The 21,458-nt window shown below is 36.8% G+C and overlaps 1 protein-coding gene across 2 annotated transcripts; it reads left to right on the top strand.

The window, feature by feature from the left end:
- Positions 1–7,516: 7,516 nt before the first annotated feature.
- Positions 7,517–14,697, top strand: LOC131030575 (disease resistance protein Roq1). 2 transcript variants are annotated; one of them, XR_009102916.2, is made up of 5 exons: positions 7,517–8,295; positions 9,037–10,150; positions 10,252–10,524; positions 10,639–12,847; positions 13,038–14,697. XR_009102916.2 is itself a non-coding variant. In XM_057961434.2 (4 exons), exons 1-4 carry the CDS (start codon positions 7,778–7,780, stop codon positions 11,902–11,904), a joined length of 3,171 nt encoding a protein of 1,056 aa, XP_057817417.2. In that variant the 5' UTR covers positions 7,517–7,777; the 3' UTR covers positions 11,905–14,697. The 2 variants fall into 2 exon arrangements, 1 of the variants encoding a protein (XP_057817417.2); XM_057961434.2 differs by having other exon boundaries at positions 10,639–14,697.
- Positions 14,698–21,458: the final 6,761 nt, after the last annotated feature.

Genomic DNA, 21,458 nt, shown 5'->3' on the forward strand with positions numbered 1-21,458 from the left:
CATAGCTATCTTGGCCAAAGTCAATGGCCAAAAGCATGATATCATCAAGTTGGGACATCTCAGCCCCTGATAAGCCCTATAAAAACCCAAGTAATGATACATACTTATTAATAAAAGATATTTTGAAACCAATGCATTATTATATTTTTAACAAATTTACAAATCTTTATCTCCGGCGGTGAAACTTCTCATGACCGTGGAGTCGACTAAAAAGTATGTGGTCTCCCACCACCAACTGCACCCTGCAATGCATTCATTTTATTTATATGTCACTTTAAATTGTTCTAAAAATAAAAATTCATTTCTTTTTATAAGATTTAGTCACTTAATTGATAACATGTCATAAACAAAATTAAACACACCCGTGTCTGATAGTGAGGGAACAACATACTGATTAGGTCGTCGGTGAGGGCCACATCATCTGTAGTGGAAGCGTGGCATCTACTCCCACAACATGTACACAAATGAGATGTTGAACCATCGTCATATGTGTCAGTGTCTACACTAGAACATACACCTTGATAGGTGGCGCACATATGCTGAATGGGTTGGCCCATGCCAAATGATGCATGAGGTGATGTTGATGAAGGAGGAGTTGTTGATGAAGGAATTGCCACAGGTGCTAGTACATCCTCTCCTCCGAACAACTGTGTGCCATGCTAAACAATGACATCAGTCAATGATGCAGTTGCCTGAAGAGTTTGTAATTCCATAGACTCCTTCAAGGATATAGGGACAGTGACATGAACAATGGGTTTAGGAGTTGTACACCTCCTATGTTGTGGTTGTACCACCCTATGGGCCCTAGGGCTATCCTGCGCAGAGCCTCTCCCTCTACCCTGAAATTATCGGATGTCAAAGTAATTCGGCTTCTCATCGAGGATAAACTCACAATACAACTTTCTCAAAAAATATAGAGGCACCTCCCAATTATTACAAGGTGGTTGGTCAAAGACCATATACCACCTATCCCAAAAAGCTTTTTATAGCCTAGCATGAACACACCAATGTATAGGAAACTGAGTCGTATTTAGTTCTAGGTTGTTACTGGTAACAAGATCGATGAAAATAGCACATATGTCAACTTTAAGTATGCCCTTTTTTTCACTTGATCATATGACAACCCATCCGCATAAAATGTTCGACATCTATCCCTCCATGAACCCCATTTTGTAACCTCCCTAGATACCTCATTTGCACTATTGGCCATTATTTCTAGTGTTGTGGCGAGGGTTGAGTGGTGCTCAAGCATAGAGGACCTCAACCTATTCACCAATATAGAAATTTGGGCACTATTTTGTATAAGGCAATTGATGAGATCCTCTTGTGTGGCATCTACACGTTCTAATGGAGGACATGGAGGGTTTCAGGGTGGTAGTGGTTGTTGAGGAGCAGCATTTTGAGGTTTTTGTGGTTGTGGAGCAACATATTGAGGGTTTTCTTATTGCTCATGTGCAATGTTTACAGGACTTTCTTGTGTTGCTTGTGCAGGAGGAGGTCTTTGTTGTCTATTTCATTTTTGGGGATTACTTGAAGAATCTGACATCAAATTAATAAAAACAAAACTTAAATCAATAAAAAAACCTTACTTCAACTAAAATGCAAACACAAATAATCAAATCAATCAAATCTTACCTGTTCGACGGGGTGCCATTGTTGAAAATTGCTCTTAATGCTGGAAAAATCCAAAATGATTCCAAAACCATGTGGGTTCTGTGGTTTTTTGGCTTCCTTTTGCTACTGTTCCACGGGTTTTGGAGTTGAAAATGGCCAAAACCCGTGGGTTACCAAAAATAATAATGTTCCTCAAAACCTGTACGGGTTTGAAGAACTTTTGATTTTTTATTATAAAACATAATGTTCCTACGAACTTTTTGTTTTTTTAATTGTTTTTGGCTAGTCTTGGTGTTACCAAGCCTAGCACGTTTTTGAATTTTCAAAACCCGTACGGGTTATGAAAAAATTGGTTTTTTTTGGCATGTGGCCACTTTTATGTTCACCATCTTGGTGCACTTACCCATCATTAAAGTATTGCAAGGAATCTCAATGAATGTATTGTAACCATGATTCATTTGGTAATTATGAATTTGTGTAGTGCTTTGGAGGTTACACTTTTTTTCAAAAGGATTTTCCCAAGGTATCTACATTTATTGTGTTAATCTTGTTGTTTCTATTCTTCTTATCTCTTTTTCATTCCTTCCCAAGGGTTGTTACATGCTTGAATGCTACTAAAATTTACTTAGATTTATGTTTTCTACTATTCTCCATGAAAGGTTAATGTAGAAATATTTACATGTTTAGTAGAATTTGATCTTTGCTTTAAGTTTAATTACTAGGGAGTGTGTGAGGACTTTTCCTAGCACTCAAGGTGATCTACATTTTCTTCCATATAAGGCTTGAAATGGGCTATACTAATGGACTAATGATTTGAGTTATTATACACAAATTTAGCTAGGTGAAGGTAACATTCTTAATTGTATTATTCTAGTCCATGTAGTACATTTAAAAGAGATACCCAACCACTCAATCTACTATATTTCTACATATTTATTTTTGTATTATAGGCAATTTTAAAATTCAATGTCATGCCTAGGGTTGACTATGAAGTAGTCTAGAACCTTACATTGCTATTCTCACATACCTATCAAATATGGTATTTTTAAACACGAGTCTATGAATTCTAGAACAATTCTTTCACAAACCAAGTCTTGCTAAGGTAGAGGAATCATCTTTTAACTTTGTTGGTATGAAGTATTTATCCTTAGTGACAATCAATTATTACTCATATTGTATCATGCCTAAAATGTTTTAAGGGCGGTCCTTTTCCAAATTCCTAGACTCATAGTTTGACACTTGTTATTTGGGATGTTGTGTTGATATAATAAACTAATTAGATGAGCATACTAGACTTTAATGTATTAGCACTCCAAAGCTCTACTTAGAAATGTTTACCATTTCTCTTTTTATTCCCAACCACAAATATAATGGCCTAAGGTCTATGAACATCTTATTTACTTATGCACATCTAAAATAGCAAGCATCATGAGCCTCTTCAATCACCTTGGATCTCAAATCGAACAATTGATGGGGATGTAGAGATATCCTTTACATCTTTACGTGTATTAAGTACATAAATGCATGCCTTCAAATAAAAAAGATAGCAATAAGTTACACAAAATGTGTATCAAGTTTACTCATAATAAATAGTAGGTAAGGGAAAAAGTATAAATTTGAATTTGAAGTTCAATAAGAAGTGCCTTGGGATTGATTTTGAGTGGCATGAGATTGAAGATAATGAAAAAGCTATTTATTTCAAGGTCATGAGTGAATGTGTCAATATAGGTGCGAATGTAGGTAAAATAAATGGTTCCTAAATTTTGAATATATGAGGATGTGTATAAGTAGGAAAGGAATAAAATTTTTGATCAATGATAAAACAAGTTTTAGAGGGACCTAAAGCCCTATACAAACAAATTTTGTTGGGATCCAAAACCCACTTATAGAATGTTGCTAGAAGATAGAGCAAAGGCAATCAATAGCCAAACAACAATAGATTAAAAGATCAAGATAAGAGAAACCCTACTCTTACATCATCAAGTTCATATCCATAATACCAACTAGCTCAAGGAAACAACAATCTTGAGCCCCACAGACAATAAGAAAAGCATTATAAAAAAAAGAAACTTTTAATTTCTACTTTCCTTTGATGCAAATGCACGAAACCTTCACTTTCCTCAAGCTCCACCTCAATAGGATCAACAAAAGCAAATCTGAGAACCACTCTTAAAATCCACCAGAATATGATGAAAAGAGTGAGACCTAAGTAAAGGGTAGTAGCAACCCCCTTACAACACCTTCCATATTTTCCTACAAAAACTATGTCCACGTCAATATGGAACAACTCCACCTCTATAAAAAGATCAAAAGAGGAACCAACAAGCAGGTGCTAAAAACAAATACAACCCACCAACACTCTCTCCCAATCAATAGGAGAAACAAGGGTAGGATCTAAGAATTGAGAAGAGTAAATTCCCTTGCAATACCTCCAAACCTAAGAAAGAATATCCAAGATATCCATTAGCCTAAAGACATGGGACCCAAAAGATGTTTTTCTTAAAGAGAACTCCAGGTCTCAATAGGAACCGCCTGAGCAAGAACCATTGAAAACACACCCATGTCAGCCACTAACCAAAAAAACTTCTAAAACTGGCCCAAAAGAAATAGAAGCCTCAATTTCAAACATTGGGAGACACAAAAACCAAATCACAACATGGGGGCAACCACATGGCCAAAAGCCAAAAGAAGAAACCATTAATCAATAGAGGGGAAAACAAAACACCATGGCCAAAATAGAGACAAAACTACAACCAAAGCCAAGAGAATATCATCATATACATAATACCCTTCTCCACTCATGTGGACAAAGACATTCTTAGCAACATCAACTCTGGTCCAAAAGAAACAACTCTTGAAACTCAAGAATCTTCGCTATCATGCATAGCCAAGATCAATGCAACCTAAATAAAACAAAAAAAGACACCTTCATCTCCAACAGTGATCCCCTCATCATTGGAAACTGTAGGTCCGTCTTCATTGAACACCAAGATAGAGCTAAAGACCTTAGTAGCATCAAGGCCCAAAAGAAAATGGATAATGAAAAACCCTAGAATAGGCACTAAACACAAAAAAGGGGACCATAACCCTCACAAGCCCATGACAAAGGGAAAGTTAGAGAAGTCCCAATAGTGCATCCTTCAAAGCACAAACTATTACACCAATGGCAGTGAAAACTCCTTGCAAGGCATGAAACACAGGCAAAATCAACCATAGCACATTCCTCACCAAACACAAAAAAGAAAGCTCTTCCAGCAATGCCGAAGACCTAGGAAAAAGGAAGAACAACCATAAAGACTCCCATAAAAGAGCAACCAACTCTTCACTACTCATCATCATTTTCAGAGTCTTCTCTCGACCTTCTAGTTTCGACTCTCTTGCTCCCACTCATTCTTGCAACCATTTGGTATTTGATACTTGGTTTGAAAGTTCCATGAGATTAATGGAATAAAGTTGAATATATGATAATGGATGTAAATTGGAAGAAACAAAAGTAAATTAAAATGAAAAATGAGCCAAACTTAGTGCAAAAATATATTATTTTTTAATATCTAATTATATTCAATCATTCCATCAAAATAAATAACTATATTATTTAAAAATCGATATACATATATTAAGTTACCTACTAAAAACAATTTAATATTAAAAATGTCATATATATATATACTTTTCTATCTAGAATTAAAAAACTTCTGAATAATGAATATTAAATATGACCAAGTATCTTCCTCTTATTGCTTATCTTTTTTTTTTTTGATAAAAGTGGATGAGACCACTAAACTTATATTGATTATATATATTTTTACATGTGTCTGGTTCAAAGAGCACTGAAGCGAAAGAACCAGTAAGAAAACCCTTCAGTATTGCTCAAGAAAACATAAGCCTAACTACCCATTACAAAAAGCCCATAGGCATACCAAAACCCCCCAAATACATTGCAATACATTGCCATCCACATTAGATATAAAGGAAGCTGTAAGAAGCAGTCTAACAGGGAGCATCTGAAGATGAAGTCAAGAATGTCCACAAAAAATCAGAGCCATCACCCCAAAATCTAGTCTGTCTAAACACCATAAGAATCCAAAGCTCAGAAGAAAACAAAACTAAGAGCCATGAGAGAACCAAGAATAAGAGATCCACATTAACTGCTCTTTTCAATTCCTCAGAAAAAGCCACCATCCACCGAATTTGGCAAGAATTCTCCATAGAAAACAAAACATTATGTTAGAGTGAAAAGCAAGACAAAGATCGAATGATAGCCATAAGTGCCCACCAACAATCAATATAACTGCTCGAACATGAACACAATGTCATAATTATCGCATCATGAAAGAAACCTGCTAATATGAAGATGATCACACAATGATAAAGCCAACGAATAGCATAATATCCCCAATCATTAGAACAACTACCTGGATCACTGATAGATCATGATGCCAAAAGAAGCGAAGAGGAAAAAACAAGTGATTAAGGTACGAAAGCCTGATGGGAAGGCAACCAGCAACCAATCGCAATAAAAAAAAGATTACCAAAAACAAATGATCAAACAGATATTATGCAAGTACCCTTGTCGTACAAGTACTGATTAATATGTAATGGTTGTCATAAGCCAAAGAGATCCCAAACTTACAAAAGAAATTCAAAACAGCCTGCCAACCAAGATAACCAAAGACAACCACTCAACCAAGAAAGAAAAATCCACCATCCAAACCAAAGATACCCCTCCTACCTCCGGACTTTGTGCGAAGAAACTATCAAATATGACTACAACAGGAATGTTGCCATAAGGCAGGACAACATCCCCCCTATAGCCATATAGGGAAGTAACCATCACATAAAGTAAGGAGACATGAGAAGGTACATCTCAGACCAGTAGAAGAAAACCCAACCAATTTCCTACCCCATGAATGAAATCTAACATAAGATATCAATAGCACAAAATTGTCATGAAGGCCAACACCTTTACTACATATACTAGCGAAGCATAGATAGTGAAGTAGGATTTCAAGAAGGAGGACCCCCTATAAAAAAAACATCTTCATGCAAGATGCAGGAATGTCCGAGGGAGAGACCTCCAGGAAATCGACATCCTCAACAACAACCTTATTTGCTAAAAAATCTGCAATGACGTTGATCTCCCTAAAACAATGCAAAATAGAAAAAGTGGAAAAACATTTTAATCGCTGAACAATGTGATCTAAGAAATATTGAAGATGTCAAGATAGACATTTCTTGGCTACAACTGCTTGAAACACGACCATGGAATCACCTTCAATAACAATGTTTAATGTTTAATGAAAGAGCGATATCAAGCCCAAAGGATAAAGCCTGAAACTCAGCCGTGTTATTGGTACCATGTCCAATTTGTTTTACCCACAACTTTGATGACTTTTGAAGAATGATAAAAAATAACTACTCCAATACCAGACTTTCCTGGATTCCCCTTTGAGGCTCCATCAAACTGAAGTTTGAATGAAGGGAATGGAGGGGGAGTCCATCTGGCCAATTTTCGTTTAACCAAAGAAGATAGACCTCCTGATACAACCCCATGAGAAGGCATCTGACGAAGAGCGGTCCATTTCCAAGTAACCTGATTATCCCAATGAAAGAAAGAACTGAGATGATCTAAGTTTTTATGAATGAAAGAAAGAACCACCTCACTAGTGGAGGTTTGAATTTTACCAATTACTTCAGAGAAAGTGGCCTTTTTATGATTAAAAATTCTATCGTATCAACTATGGCACCGCCATAGTTTCTTTTGACAGTCTCAAACGCGCTAGCTTTCGCAATCATAACTTCTTTAAAAGAGTCACCGACAGAATCAGTCTATAAAACAAAATGGAAACCAACCACGTCGAAATTTTTGAACTTTCTAATCATTTTTCTTCCTTTTTCCATTATTCTTTGCACAGGTCGGTGATTGTCCAATTTCTTAACCATTTCCCTCCCTTTTTTTTGGCCTTTTTTTGCCTTGGATGTTGCGTTTTCCTTTCTCTTATTTTTCTCGTTATTTCAAGGAAAGTACTGAACTTGACTGCAGTATGATCTATTTAGCCCACTCAACCCTTCACCTTCAACATAAACACATAAGTGCAATCAAATCCTACTTGCCCTGTTCTATTTCTTCTTTAACGGGTGGTTAGGGTTTGAATTGGAACCAATGTCGTCTTCTTCATCATCTCACAAGCAAAATCAGGAGTTTAATGCTTTCTCTGGCAAAATAAGGATGGTTTGTGAATCTTCAAGATTGTTTGATGTATTCATTAACCACAGAGGCCCGGATGTCAAACAAACTCTTGCTCTTCAGCTTTACAACTCCCTGGAGCAGTTGGGGATACGGACGTTTCTTGATTCCCAAGAGAAGCAACTTGGGGATTCGTTTCCTTCAACTATTGAGACAGCTATCCGCTCTGCTTCAGTACACGTAGCCATATTTTCCAAAGGATATGCAGACTCACCTTGGTGTTTGGCTGAGCTGCTTCTCATGCTAGAAAGTGAGGCCAAAATTATCCCTGTGTTCTATCAAGTGAAACCTTCTGATCTCCGCTACATAGAAACGGGAGCATACGCTGAAGCTTTCATCAAATATAAAGTGAAGGGCAGATACCTGAAGATGCTTAACGAGTGGAAGGAAGCCCTTCAGTCTCTTTCACTTATAGCTGGGGAAGAATTTGACAGGTAATATTCTTTTTATTTTTTTGGGTAGTTGTATCTTATATAATTTTTTTCTTTCAAATTTGGTTGAACAATTTTCTCATGGAATCCTTCATTTATATAACTTTTTTCAGACAGATTTGGTTGAACAATTTTCTCATGAAATCCTTCTTTTATGATATAATGTTTGATAGTTGTATCTCATATAATTTTTTTCCTTCAAATATGGTTGACCAAAAATTCTCATGGAATAACCAAAAATTCTCATGGAATCCTACTTTTATAATATAATCTTTGGTAGTTTTTTTATAAACAAATTTGATTGAACATTTTTCTCACCGAATCTTCCTTTTATATATAATATTTGGTAGTTGTATCTCATATAATTTTTTTCTTTCAAATTTGGTTGACATAAAATGTTTGGTAGTTGTATCTTGTATAATTTTTTTGAATAATTTTCTCATAGAATTCTCCTTTTATATATAATGTTTGGTCTCATAATTTTTTTCTTTCAATTCTGGTTGACATAAAATGTTTGGTAGTTGTATCTTATATAATTTTTTTCCTTCAATTTTGGTTGAACAATTTTCTCATGGAACCCTCCTTTTATGATATAATGTTAGGTAGTTGTATCTCATATAATTTAACAATTTTCTCATAGAATCCTCCTTTTATGATATAATGTTTGGTACTTATATAATTTTTTTCCTTCAAATTTGGTTGAACAATTTTCTCATGGAATCCTCTTATGATATGATGTTACAGTGACTGGCACTGCGAAAAAATAGTAGCAGCTGTGCAAAAAGAAGTACAAAGGAAAACACCTTTACATGTTGCTCAATATCCAGTGGGGCTTAACAATCTTGTGAAAGAATTTGAAAGGCGTTGCCTTGAGGAACTTGTAGAAGATTTTGAAAATCAGTGCAGGCTGAAGAAAGCGAAGGATAGGGCTAAGGTAGTTGGCATTTTTGGCATGGGTGGATTGGGGAAGACAACTCTTGCCAAAGAGTTGTTTAATAGAAAGAGTTCAAATTATCAACGAGCAAGTTTTTTGTTTGATGTGCGAGAAGCATCTGAGAGAAGAGAATTACCTTCCTTGCAATTTAAGCTTCTCAAAGATCTCTTCGATAAAGATCTCAGATTTAGAAGTATAGAAGAAGGAACAAGCTATCTCAAAGACAGTCTACAAAAGAGCCCTGCCTATTTAAGCTTCCTAATTGTGCTAGATGACATAGATCATGTGGAACAGTTAAATGCTCTACTTATTATGGATATTTTAAACAAACTGGGTAATAGTCTGGTCATTGTCACAACTCGTGACATTGGAGTGCTTATAACCGCAGGGATTACTGAAGGTTATCGTTTAAAAGGAATGGATAAAAATCATGGGAGTGAACTCTTTTGTCGGCATGCCTTTGACCAACCCAATCCATTGAGTGGTTACGAGGAGTTGGTTAAATCCTTTGTAAATGTGTGTGGAGGGATACCTCTGTCACTTCAAGTTTTGGGCAGGCACGTTCGTGGTAGAAGTAAGGATTATTGGAGGTCAGAATTGGTTGAAGTTAGAAAGACGCTGCCTCGGGATGTAAAGCAAAGATTGAGAATAAGTTTTGACGCATTGAATGCTGCAGAAAAACAGGTTTTTATGGATATTGCTTGTTTCTTTGGGGGCAGAGAGCAGAGTATAGCCGAAAGAGTATGGGAGGGATCAGGATGGAATGCTCAACATGCGCTGGAAACACTTAGAGATAAGTGTCTTATTGAAGAAACAAATATAGATTTACGAATGCATGACCATCTTAGGGACTTGGGAAGAGAAATGGCCCTTGAGCTCAGCCCTCCTCATCGCCTGTGGCATCCTGATGATCTGAAACGTTTGGTATGCTTTTTAGCCTACAGATTTCTCTTTAGTATTGTGGTATTACAAGATTTAAAATGTTGCCATATTAATAGAAAACTAAGCTGCTTCTGTGTATGCAGGAATTGAGGAGCTTCAAAAATATCCTCACCGAAATCAATGTCAGGTGTTTCCATTCCATTTTTGATGAAGCCATGAATTCTCGAGTGACATTCTTCCTAGGCCAGTCAGACAACCGTGCTGGTACATCAGCTCGCTTACTATGGCTCGAGCTTGAGGGCAATTCCACAAAACAATCAATGAAGAGCATTCCTTCATGGATTCCTCTTCAAAGTTTGCAGTGTTTGAAAATCAAAGGCGGGCGATTTACAACATTGTGGAAGAATCGTATACAGGTATTTGGATCCTCCTAGTGAAAAGACTAAATCTTCTTCAAATGCATGGTGGAATTTTCCAGGCTATTTTTTAAATCACTCAAAGCTTTACACAAATCTATCTTTGAATTTCAGGCGCCTTCCCAGTTGAAGAGTCTTGATATTACAAATTGTAAACATTTGAAAAGTTTATCAAGAATATCTAATATTGCAAAGCTTGTGGAGTTGAATATTCATCAATGCGCAGAGGTTGAGGAGCTAAATCTAGGTCATCTCAACTGTCTAGAAACGATCACAATTCTGGATTGTAAACATTTGAAAAATGTATCAGGAATATCTAATCTTGCAAAACTTGTGCTACTGAATATTAGTCAATGTTCAGAGCTTGTGGAGCTAACTCTTGGTCATCTCATTTGTCTGGAAAGGATCACAATTGTAGATTGTAAACATTTGAAAAATGTGTCAGGGACATCTAATCTTCCAAAGCTTGTGGAGTTGAATATTCATCAATGTGAAGATCTTCAGGAGCTAATTTTAGGTCATCTCAGCTGTTTAGAAACAATCACAGTTGTAGATTGTAAACATTTGAAAAATGTATCAGGAATATCTAATCTTGCAAAGCTTGTGCTATTGAATATTAGTCAATGCTCAGAGCTTGAGGAGCTAACTCTAAGTCATCTCAGTTGTCTGGAAACAATCACAATCGCTAATCTTCAAAAGCTTTCAGAGATGAATATTTGTCAATGTGCAGAGCTCGAGGAGCTAACTCTAGATCAACTCAGCTGTCTAGAAAAGATCACAATTGTAGATTGTGAACATTTAAAAAATGTGTTAGGGACATCTAGTCTTCCAAAGCTTGCGGAGTTGAATATTCATCAATGTGCAGAACTTGAGGAGCTCACTCTAGGTCATCTCAGCTGTCTCGAAATAATCAGAATTGAAGATTGTAAGCATTTGAGAAATGTATTAGGAATATCTAATCTTGCAAAGCTTGTGCTATTGAATATTAGTCAATGCTCAGAGCTTGAGGAGCTAACTGTAAGTCATCTCAGCTGTCTGGAAACCATCACAATCGCTAATCTTCAAAAGCTTGCAGAGTTGAATATTCATCGATGCACAAAGCTTGAGGAGCTAAGTCTAGATCGTCTCAGCTGTCTGGAAAGGATCACAATAGGAAATTGTCAAGAATTAAAAAATGTATCAGGGACACCTGATCTTACAAAGCTCGTGGAATTGAATCTTCATCAATGTGCAAAGCTTAAGGAGTTAAGTCTAGGGGACTTCACTCTAGGTCATCTCAGATCTCTGAAAAGGATGACAATTGCGAATTGTAAAAGTTTGAAATATTTGCCAGGGGCACCTAATATTCGAATTCGCGGAATTAAATATTTTAAAATTTAAATATTTGAAAAATGTGCCAGTGACACCTAATCTTCCAGCTTGCGGAATTAAATATTTGTCAGTGCGCAGAGCTTCAGGAGATAAGTTTAAGTCATCTCAGCTGTCTGGGAAGGATCATAATTGAAGACTGTAAACATTTGAAGAGCCTGTCAAGGCCATCGAATTTTCCAAAGCTTCTTGAGTTGAATAATAGTCAATGGCCTAATTGTAAATATTTGATAATTATGAATTGACATTGAGTACTGGTGAAAGCCCAGAGCTTGAGGAGCTAATGCTTGCACATTTGAGTTATCTGGAGATAATTACTATTGAAAACTGATAATTTGAAAAGCCCGAGTCTCATTGGTATGAAGTGTCTAGAGAGCATAACATTTGATAGAAACTTAAAGGTGAAATATTTTAAATTTCTTGGCTGTCGAACTTTGAAAATAGTAAAATTTTGTTGTGAAGAGCTTGTGGAACTTTGAAAACAATGAATTTTTTTTTGTGAAGAGCTTGTATAATTAATCATTCTGAGTTGTCCTGAGCTTAAGGAGTTGTCGAAGTTGCCTGGAGGGGATTACAATTAATGGATGTGGGAAGCACAAACATCTTCAAGTGTATAGTTTTCCAAATTTGAGGAGTGTGTCAGGTAAGTGTGAGTTTACAAGCTTGTACATTAGTGAGTGTCCTGAGCTTGAGTTGTCATGTCTTTCCAGGCTGAGTTGCACATTACGCTGCCAACAACACTCATCAATTTGTTTATACGAAGTTCCGGAGGTTTGCAAAGATAGCAGGAACCGATGATCTTACAAAGCTTAGAGAGTAGTCCAAATTTAAAAGTGTGTCGGGTAACTTCGGGGTTACAAGGTTGTACATTAGTGAGTGTCCTGAGCTTGAGGAGCTACCGAGTCTTTCCAGAGTAAGCCACTTGGAACAAATTGTGATAGGCTCTTGTGACATGGTGAGAACATAGCAGTTATTTAAGAGTTGTATGCATTGTATGCAACTTTTTCGTTGCAGCATTCCAGTAATTCAGAATTGCATTCCATGATTGAAGGCATTGATTTTGAGACTGCTAGGGATTTTTTTAATTTTTTTTAAATGAAAGAATTCACCATGAAGAACTGAGAGCATTTTGTCTTTTATTTCAGACTGTGCAGTCAGAATAAACACTTGTGATCCAGTGGATGGGGTGGGATCACCTTTGCATGAGTATCTGTTTTATGACGTTGATATTGGCGTTGATGCAGTCACTTACATTGTCACTGAAATTGGTGTTGAAAACAGTGACAAGTTGGGAACACGGCGAATATTAAGTTCAGTTATTGTATGCTCTATAGTTGGGTTTAATAGCTCTACTTCGGTAGAGGATACAAATAAATCACTTCTACGCAACCCATCTCACTATACTAGCTGATTTGTTCCCACGCTGCAGAAATTAGGTGTTGCAGGGTAAGAAGTCCTGGGTTTCCTGACAAGCTAATCGCTCTGTTTCACTATATGCAGAAAAAACAGGTCTCCAACCCTATTGGGTATCATTTGCAAGCATAGTCCCAGCCTGTGCAAAAATGGGAGCTCTGGAAAAGAGAATTCGTAAAAACACGAAGGATATAGAAATTTTCTCAGATGTTGTCGTTGGAAATGCTCTGGTTGACATATACGCAAATGTAGAAGCAAAGACAAGGCACGTGAACTGTTTGACCAAAGGCCTCAAAAATGTAGTCTGATCGAATGCTATGATTGCAGGGTATGCACAAAATGGGTTTGTCGAAAAGGCTTTAGAAACTTTCAAGTAAAATGAAATTGGCAGGTGTAAACCCGGTTCCTCATCCTTTGTCAGCATCCTCCCTGTCTGTGACGAAATATGGGCTTTAGAACAGGCCATGCACACCCATCACTAGACAAAGGATAGATGAGTTTTGTCAGATGTAGTTGAAACTGCTCCGGTAGACATGCATGCAAAATTTGGAAGCATAGACAAGGCATGTCAACTGTTTGACATAATGCCTTAAAGATATGTGTTTGTATGGAATGCCCTGATTGCAGGATATTTAAAAAATGGTTTTGTTGAAAAGGCTTTAGAAACTTTCAAGCAAATGCAATTGGTGAATGTGAAGCCGACTCTACAACCTTCGCTAGCATCCTCACAGCCTGTGCTGAATGGGAGCTTTGAGACAGGGCATGTACATCCATCAAAGCATAAAGGATAGATGAATTTTGTCAGATGTAGTTGCAACCGCTTAAAACGTGGAAACATAGAGAAGGTACGCGAACTGTTTGACAATGTGCCTCAAAGGAGCATGGTCTCACGGAGAGGAACAAAATGGATTTGTTGATAAAAGATTTAGATAGTTTCAAGCAAATGAAATTGGTAGTTGTAAAGTCCAGCATTCTCCTCATCTGTTCTAAAATAGGAGCTTTAGGTATGGTCATCCATAATAGCATATTTTTTTTTGTCAAATATTATAGTTCGAAGTGGAAGAGGATTTTTATCAAATATTATAATTGAAAATGTTTTAATAGACATGTATGGAAAATGTGGAAGATGTGGAAGGAGAGACAAGGCATATGAATCGTTTAACAAGATGCCTCAAAGAAATGTGGTCTTATGGAATAAGATGTTTGGAGAATACATATCAAATGCTTTTGCAAGGACACTCTTCAAATGTTCAAATTAATGAATCACTCGACAATTAACATTATAAGCTTTTCATGCGATCTATGTGCATGTAGACATTTAGCTTTAGTGGGCGATGGTTGTAAATACTTTAATCACATGAGTAATTTTTATTACATTACACTTATAATTGATCACTATGTGTATAGTGAGATTCTTGCTTGTGTTGACTGTCTTGAGGACACCTTGATTGGTATCATTAAGATGCTAATTAAATCTTTGGTAGTTGTGTGGCTATGTTTTCTTAGTTCTTGTAGATCACATAGGGATATAGGTTTAGGAGTATATTTATGTTTTTTTGTCAAATATCTATGCAAATGTGGGTAGGGGTGTGAGGTTCAAATGGTAAGGATATTGATAAATGATAAAGAAATTAAAGATATCTTTGGATGTAGTTGGATGAAAGGTCAAAAGTTGGTGCGTTCTTTTTGTGCAGGGGATAGTTCACATCCACAAAGATAGGCGATCTATACAAAGTTGGAGATATCGGCTTTAAAGGTGAAGGTAGTAAGGTATTCCTCAAGTTTAAGCCATTTACTCAATGATGTGGAAAAGGAGAGAGAATTAATATTTCTCTCCCATCATAGTGAAAAATTGGCAATTCTTTTGATTTGTTAGATGCACCCATAGAACCTTGATAAGCATTGATTGCCAAATTGCAGCAAAAATTACCTCCAAGATTGGAGCAAGCAAATTGTTCCATCATTTTAGGTAGGTAGAATGTTCTTGTGGATATTATTGGTGATGCTACGTGAAGTGATCTAAAGAATAGGTTTACACTATGATAATGTGCCCCATGTTAAGCCTATACTAATAATGAAGGAACAAGGTTTTATTTTTAGTTTCTACAATGAAAAAAAAGGGCTTTCTTTTGGTTTTTCAAATATTTGGTAATCTAGACTATGATTTTGGACTTTAAATTTAGATGCATAGAAAGCAAGCATATACATTGTTTGGGCTATCTATCAAATAATTACTTTAAGAATGCATTGACATTTCGTTGCATTTGTAATATCCCTTGACTGGTCTGGTGTAGAATTTGATGTTTATAGCTCAAGGAATATTTGCAAACACTTCGCATACACTCTTTTAGCATGCCAGATTGAGTTATCAGTCTGATAACTTGGTGTGTTATTAATAGGCAATGCAATTACAAATGGTTTGTTGTGATATCTAACTGCAATAATAACTCTTTGGGTTCTTAACAATGTATATATATATATATATATGAATTTTCAGTGTGAAACATGCACCTACAGCCAAGTGGCATTTTGACAAACATTTGGCAAGTAAACTGACATCATTAAAGACATATCAACAAGTAATGAGCTGCAACATATTCTCCTTTATTTTATGCAATCACCAAAAACAATGAAACATAAAGATACCTTAATTCGTGGGTTTACATGCATAAATTAATGGCAAGGCATGTCTGATTATAGACGTCTACAGAAACAATTTACCCAATGATATATATAAGCAATGCATTACAAATACATTACAAGAACCTGGTAAGAGATCACCCAATGAAGAAACAAACAATATCCGAAAAATGGAGTCCTCTTTTTGCCCAAACCGTGCCCAGTCAAATTCACCCCCTATTCCTATATGCTTCATATCTGAAATAATAATTTGAACCCTTCGCAACTCCCTTTCTTGCTTCAAAAATTTATTGCTGCTACCTTGGGAGTGGAGCACTCCAATAGGGGAAAGAAATCGATGCCAATACTTTTACAACAACAAATTGTTTGAATATTTGCCACATCAGAGCTAGCATCCTCATGAAAATAGTTACGAAGTAGAAAGAGGGAACTAGGAATCGCATAAGACAAGGTGAACTCGGTGTATAGACCAACAATAAATTATATACTTGAATTGTTCCTCACCCTTTCATTTTCCCTTTCTCCACCTCCAACTTGACATTTCATACATTTGTAGGTTTATATATCAATGTTATAATGTCACCATTTTTGAATTTTTGAAGTAGAGTAATTAATTAATTTAATTAGTTAAGTTGTTCAAATTATTGTTATTTTTATGGATAGCTTAATAAATTATTTTAATTATTAGTATTTAATTAGTTATTTATAAATTTATCAAATAAATTAAAAAATAAAAGATGAATTTATATTTAATTAATTTAATAAAATGAGGAGGTGATACTTCAGTCATCTCAATTGTCATCCATAAGCTTCTATAAATAAGATATAATATTAAATTAAGTCATTTTATTGAATTAATTAAATATAAATTCATCTTTTATTTTTTAATTTATTTGATAAATTTATAAATAATTAATTTAATACTATTAATTAAAATAATTAATTAAGCTATCCATAAAAATAGCAATAATTTAGACAACTTAACTAATTAAATTAATTAATTACTCTTCCTTCAAAAATGGTGACATTATAACATTGATACATAAACCTACAAATGTATGAAATGTCAAGTTGGAGGTGGAGAAAGGGAAAATGAAAGGGTGAGGAACAATTCAAGTATATAATTTATTGTTGGTCTATACACCGAGTTCACCTTGTCTTATGCGATTCCTAGTTCCCTCTTTCTACTTCGTAACTATTTTCATGAGGATGCTAGCTCTAATGTGGCAAATATTCAAACAATTTGTTGTTGTAAAAGTATTTTTTCTATTTTGTTCTTCTAAATCAGGGGGAGCATACATGGTGCCAGATCCAAACATAATGTCTTCTTCCATATGTTCATTTACCTCCTATAGATCTATAATATTTTTCATTCCCTCAGTGTTTTTGATAAGTAAAGCAGTGTTAACTAGGGTGTTGACACTTAACATAGTAAAAAACTATCAACCGCACACAAACAACACCAAAATACATAATGTTGCCATCTAAAAAACAACTCGAAGGTAGTAAGAAACAAAACATAGTCAGAAAAGCCAAAGAAAACCCTATCAAACCAAAAAGCACCCAAAAGCCCAATCAAGGAAGGGGAGAGACACCACTATCTAGTCGATGTTGTTATTAGGACCATCAAAAGAGAGATCAATTGGGAGGGACCCGCATGGTTACAATCAGTAGTGTCAACAGAGTGCTGCAGCAGAACAATAGGAAGTTGTTGCAGAACAACAACAGGTTGTGGCAAAACAACACTAGAAGCAGGTCCAATAGGAGTAGATCATGGCTGGAGAATAGGAGAAGCTAGGGTGGGGGCCTTAGGAAAGAGGGCCGCAATAGGAGGATCAATGAGAGCTTCAACAATAGTGAGGGGCACAACTTCCTCCCAAGAGGAGACATCATCCTCATGAGACAAGCCAACAGAATCAGAGTCAGGAGCACTGATTGTTAAATGATCAGCAAGAGCATTCTTCCACCAAGTAGCAACACCCGTATGACGTGGAATAGAAAAATACACAACAAGATGACCTGTTGAATAACACTTCTGCAATGAAAGGGGAGGCCCTCATAATCCAATGGTCGCATCCAAGGCCTATCAGCAACCATAAGAACCACATCCCTCGAAAGAGGTGAAGAGATGTCAATGTTGATTCAAATGTAAACAAAAGTACAGTGCCTCGTAGAAGACATGGCATCATCCATTTTCAAGAAACAACTAATAGAGTTGCCAATGAACTCATAGAAATATTGCTCCCAAAAATGGAGAGGAAGATTAGGAAGGTAAAGGGTATGCGTAGGATCATGGTGGGCCAAAACAGGCTCTTAAGTGGCAATGAAATTTCAGAAAAGTAGAGTTATGCAACTTGATGTGAAAATTTGAATATCTTATGAACATTACTTCAAAAATATGTAAGAACATAGTTTGTAGTAAATTGAATGTAGTTTCTAAGCTACTAGTTGTTTTCTGGAAAAAAAAATCTATTTGATGAAAAATTGAAATTTCAATGCAATAGTACTAAAATTTCAAGAAAAAGATAAGAAGTAGGTGTATGTTTAACCACCCTAACCACAATCAAATCATAATATATTTTTATAAGATTTTAAATATAAGTAGTATAGTCATGTCCAGATGTGACACATATTTTTTTGTAATTTTTTTAAAGTAAATAATTAATTATGATTTTTTTACTACAAATTTTTGGAAATATAAAAACTCATGTGTCTAACCACCTTAACTTGGTCAAAACTTTATGAAATTCAATTTTCTTTTTTATCCTATAGTATGCAAATCATAGAATGTGACACATCTTTCAGATTAAAAAAATGTGATACTGTTTGAAAGTTATAGATGTTTTTCACTCAACCTATCAATCAGGACTTTAGTCATAATTCAACTAGAAAATGTATAATAATTATTAATTAAAGTCAAAATAAGGAAAATCTTATATTGTTGGAAATCTGTGAATGTCCTTAAAAAACCCTTTTCATTTTATCAATTTCAGGTAAAAAAAAAGTTGTCAACCACCCGGGCAAAGTCTAAAAAACAAGGAAAATTCAAAAACATGTTTTTTGTGTTGACTTTCCAGGCTTGGCATGTTCTGGCCAAATCCCAAAGCAATCTCGAGTGAAAAATGGAGGAAAAAATTATGATTTTTAAATTGGATATCCATTCAAATAGGATATCCATTTAAATCAGATATCCATTATGAAAAAAAAATTAAAAAAAACATATATTAGTAAATTGGGCATAACTTTTGTGTTTTGTATCAAAATTTTGATTTTTTACAAGCATTGGAAAGGTGATTCAGAGCTCTATGATATGAAAGAGGTTGTAAGGGGCTGTTGTCTCGAGGAGATTAGTAGGCTTCTGGGGTTGTAAGTCCCTTGTTATTCTCAGTAGGTGGAAGTTGTGGTGATTGACAAATGGTTAATGCCAAGCTACAGTTGTGTGAGAATTGGACGAAAAACTTATATATGGGGGTCGGTTGAAAGAATAGCCGAGTGCCAGGAGTGCACCAAGGTGGTCTGCGGTAGACACCTCCTCCTAGGGGTGAAGAAGAGTAACCCTGCCCTCTAGTCTTAGGGAGATAGAGGTCCTACATGGACATTAGGGGTGAAGTAGAGTAACCCCGCCTTATCATTGGATGGTGAGGTTTACTGGTGGATGCATTCTCATGGTCCCTATCTCAATGAAGTGGAGTAACTGAGCCAATGTTGGGGATGACTCCCGAGGAGTTGTCTATGACCCGAGGACTAGGGAAGCAGAGTACCTAGGCTCTTGCGAGAAGGATGATCGTGCAATGGATTGTCCCAGTTGGGGAAATGGAGTACCCAAGATCTTGTAAGGGGGATGGCCACGCAATGGGCTATCTATGTCGGAATGTTGGAGCTTGAGAGTTGGGCAAGCTATGTGGGTTGAGTTGCAGAGCTAGAAGTCCATGTGTCTTGTGGAATAAGTGGGGTGATGTGCTGGGCACGCACCTAGGTTACCTGAAGTGGGATTTGCATTGAGATCCGGGATCTCAAGGCCCTAGAGTGGGGGTTGAATGTGGCAGTAGGGACCGGGTTCCGAAAGTGTGCTCATGTTGAGCCGAGCCATGAGGCGAGTCCAAGAGGGTGATGAAGATGGATGACTTGCATGACTGAAAAGAGGACATGATCCATAGGCGAGTTGTTCTGGGAGCATAGCCGAGTTGAAGGAGAGTTCAACGACCAAGGATATTGGATTGGATCATGGAGCGAAGAGCTTGGGGCCCAAGTAGGAGTGCAAGGTGTTTTGTCAGTCTAAGAGACTTAGACTGGGTGTTTGCATGGAGCTGGTTATTGTGCATAGGATGTACAGAGAACTGGGTTCACCAGTGAAGCCATGTAGGCATAGGCCAGGGGCCCAAAGCAATGTGACTTGGAGTCCTCATTCAGGAAGGGGTTCTGAGTTGTGTATTGGGTAAGCCGTCGCGGGCTCATGAGAGAGTCAGTGGTGCGCCAGGTTGAGTTCTGAAGGAGACAGGGTCTTCGTGGATCAGGAGTCTATATGAAAAGCTATCGCCAGGGGTGAGCTGCAGTGGTATCTGTACTGGTGTTTCAAGAGTGGACGTTGATCTAGGGGCAGGAACTTGTAATTGGATGCTTGGGAAGTATTCGGGGTAGTGACCAGCGACAGAGTTGGAATTGTTTGTAGATCGGGACAGGGGCCGTCTCTTCATAACAATAAAGCTATCTTATTGCCCCAGTGTTGTGTTCATTGTGAGGAGATGGACAAATAGGAAGCTAGCTCAGGGAGTCTAGTCGTCCCATGAGATATGTTTGGTGCTTGAGGGTTCAGAGGAGCTGAGGGAGGCCAACATGGGGCGCCAGTGCTGTGGGAGTACTGGGCATGCTCAAGGAGTGTGCAGAGTTGGAGCCGGAGGAATTAAGGAGTTCCGGATGGGTCAGTGTTAGTAGTCAGGGTCTTATGGGGGACTCAAGAAGACGAAGGCATCGAGGAGACCTGTAAGCTTGTACTAGGGGTGCAAGGATGGTGCGACAAGATAGTGCTAGAATAGAGTCAGGGACTTGAAGGGAGTGCTAGGAGCATCAAGATGAAGGAAACCCGTGAGAGGGTTGGCATGCACTTCTATTCTGCATGGGTGTGTGTTAATGTGGTCAAGTGGTGGGCACTTGAAAAGGAATGGCGTAGTCTGGAAACAAGAAAGGACTTGTCCGCAATGGAAGTCGTGAGTAAGGTTTGCCAGTGCCGCATGAGGTTTGACCTCCTTTGGAAGGAAAAAGCTTGTTTGGGCAGCAGGCTGGTCTAGCCCCGTGACAAAGGTAGTGTTTCTATATTTTGTTTAAAAATATAATTATAAGTAATTTAAATTCATCCTTCATTTTTAAAATATCAAAAGCTAACGAATTTTTCATATGAATTCCCTCTTTCATGATTTTTTTTGTAACAATCATCTCAAAATACTTGAAACACTAAATAAGTAATTATTAATAGAAAATTTAGGAATTTTACTGAGTTTAATAAATTTTGGTAAACC

This window comes from Cryptomeria japonica, chromosome 1 (assembly GCF_030272615.1).
Source record: "Cryptomeria japonica chromosome 1, Sugi_1.0, whole genome shotgun sequence".
NCBI lineage: Eukaryota > Viridiplantae > Streptophyta > Pinopsida > Cupressales > Cupressaceae > Cryptomeria > Cryptomeria japonica.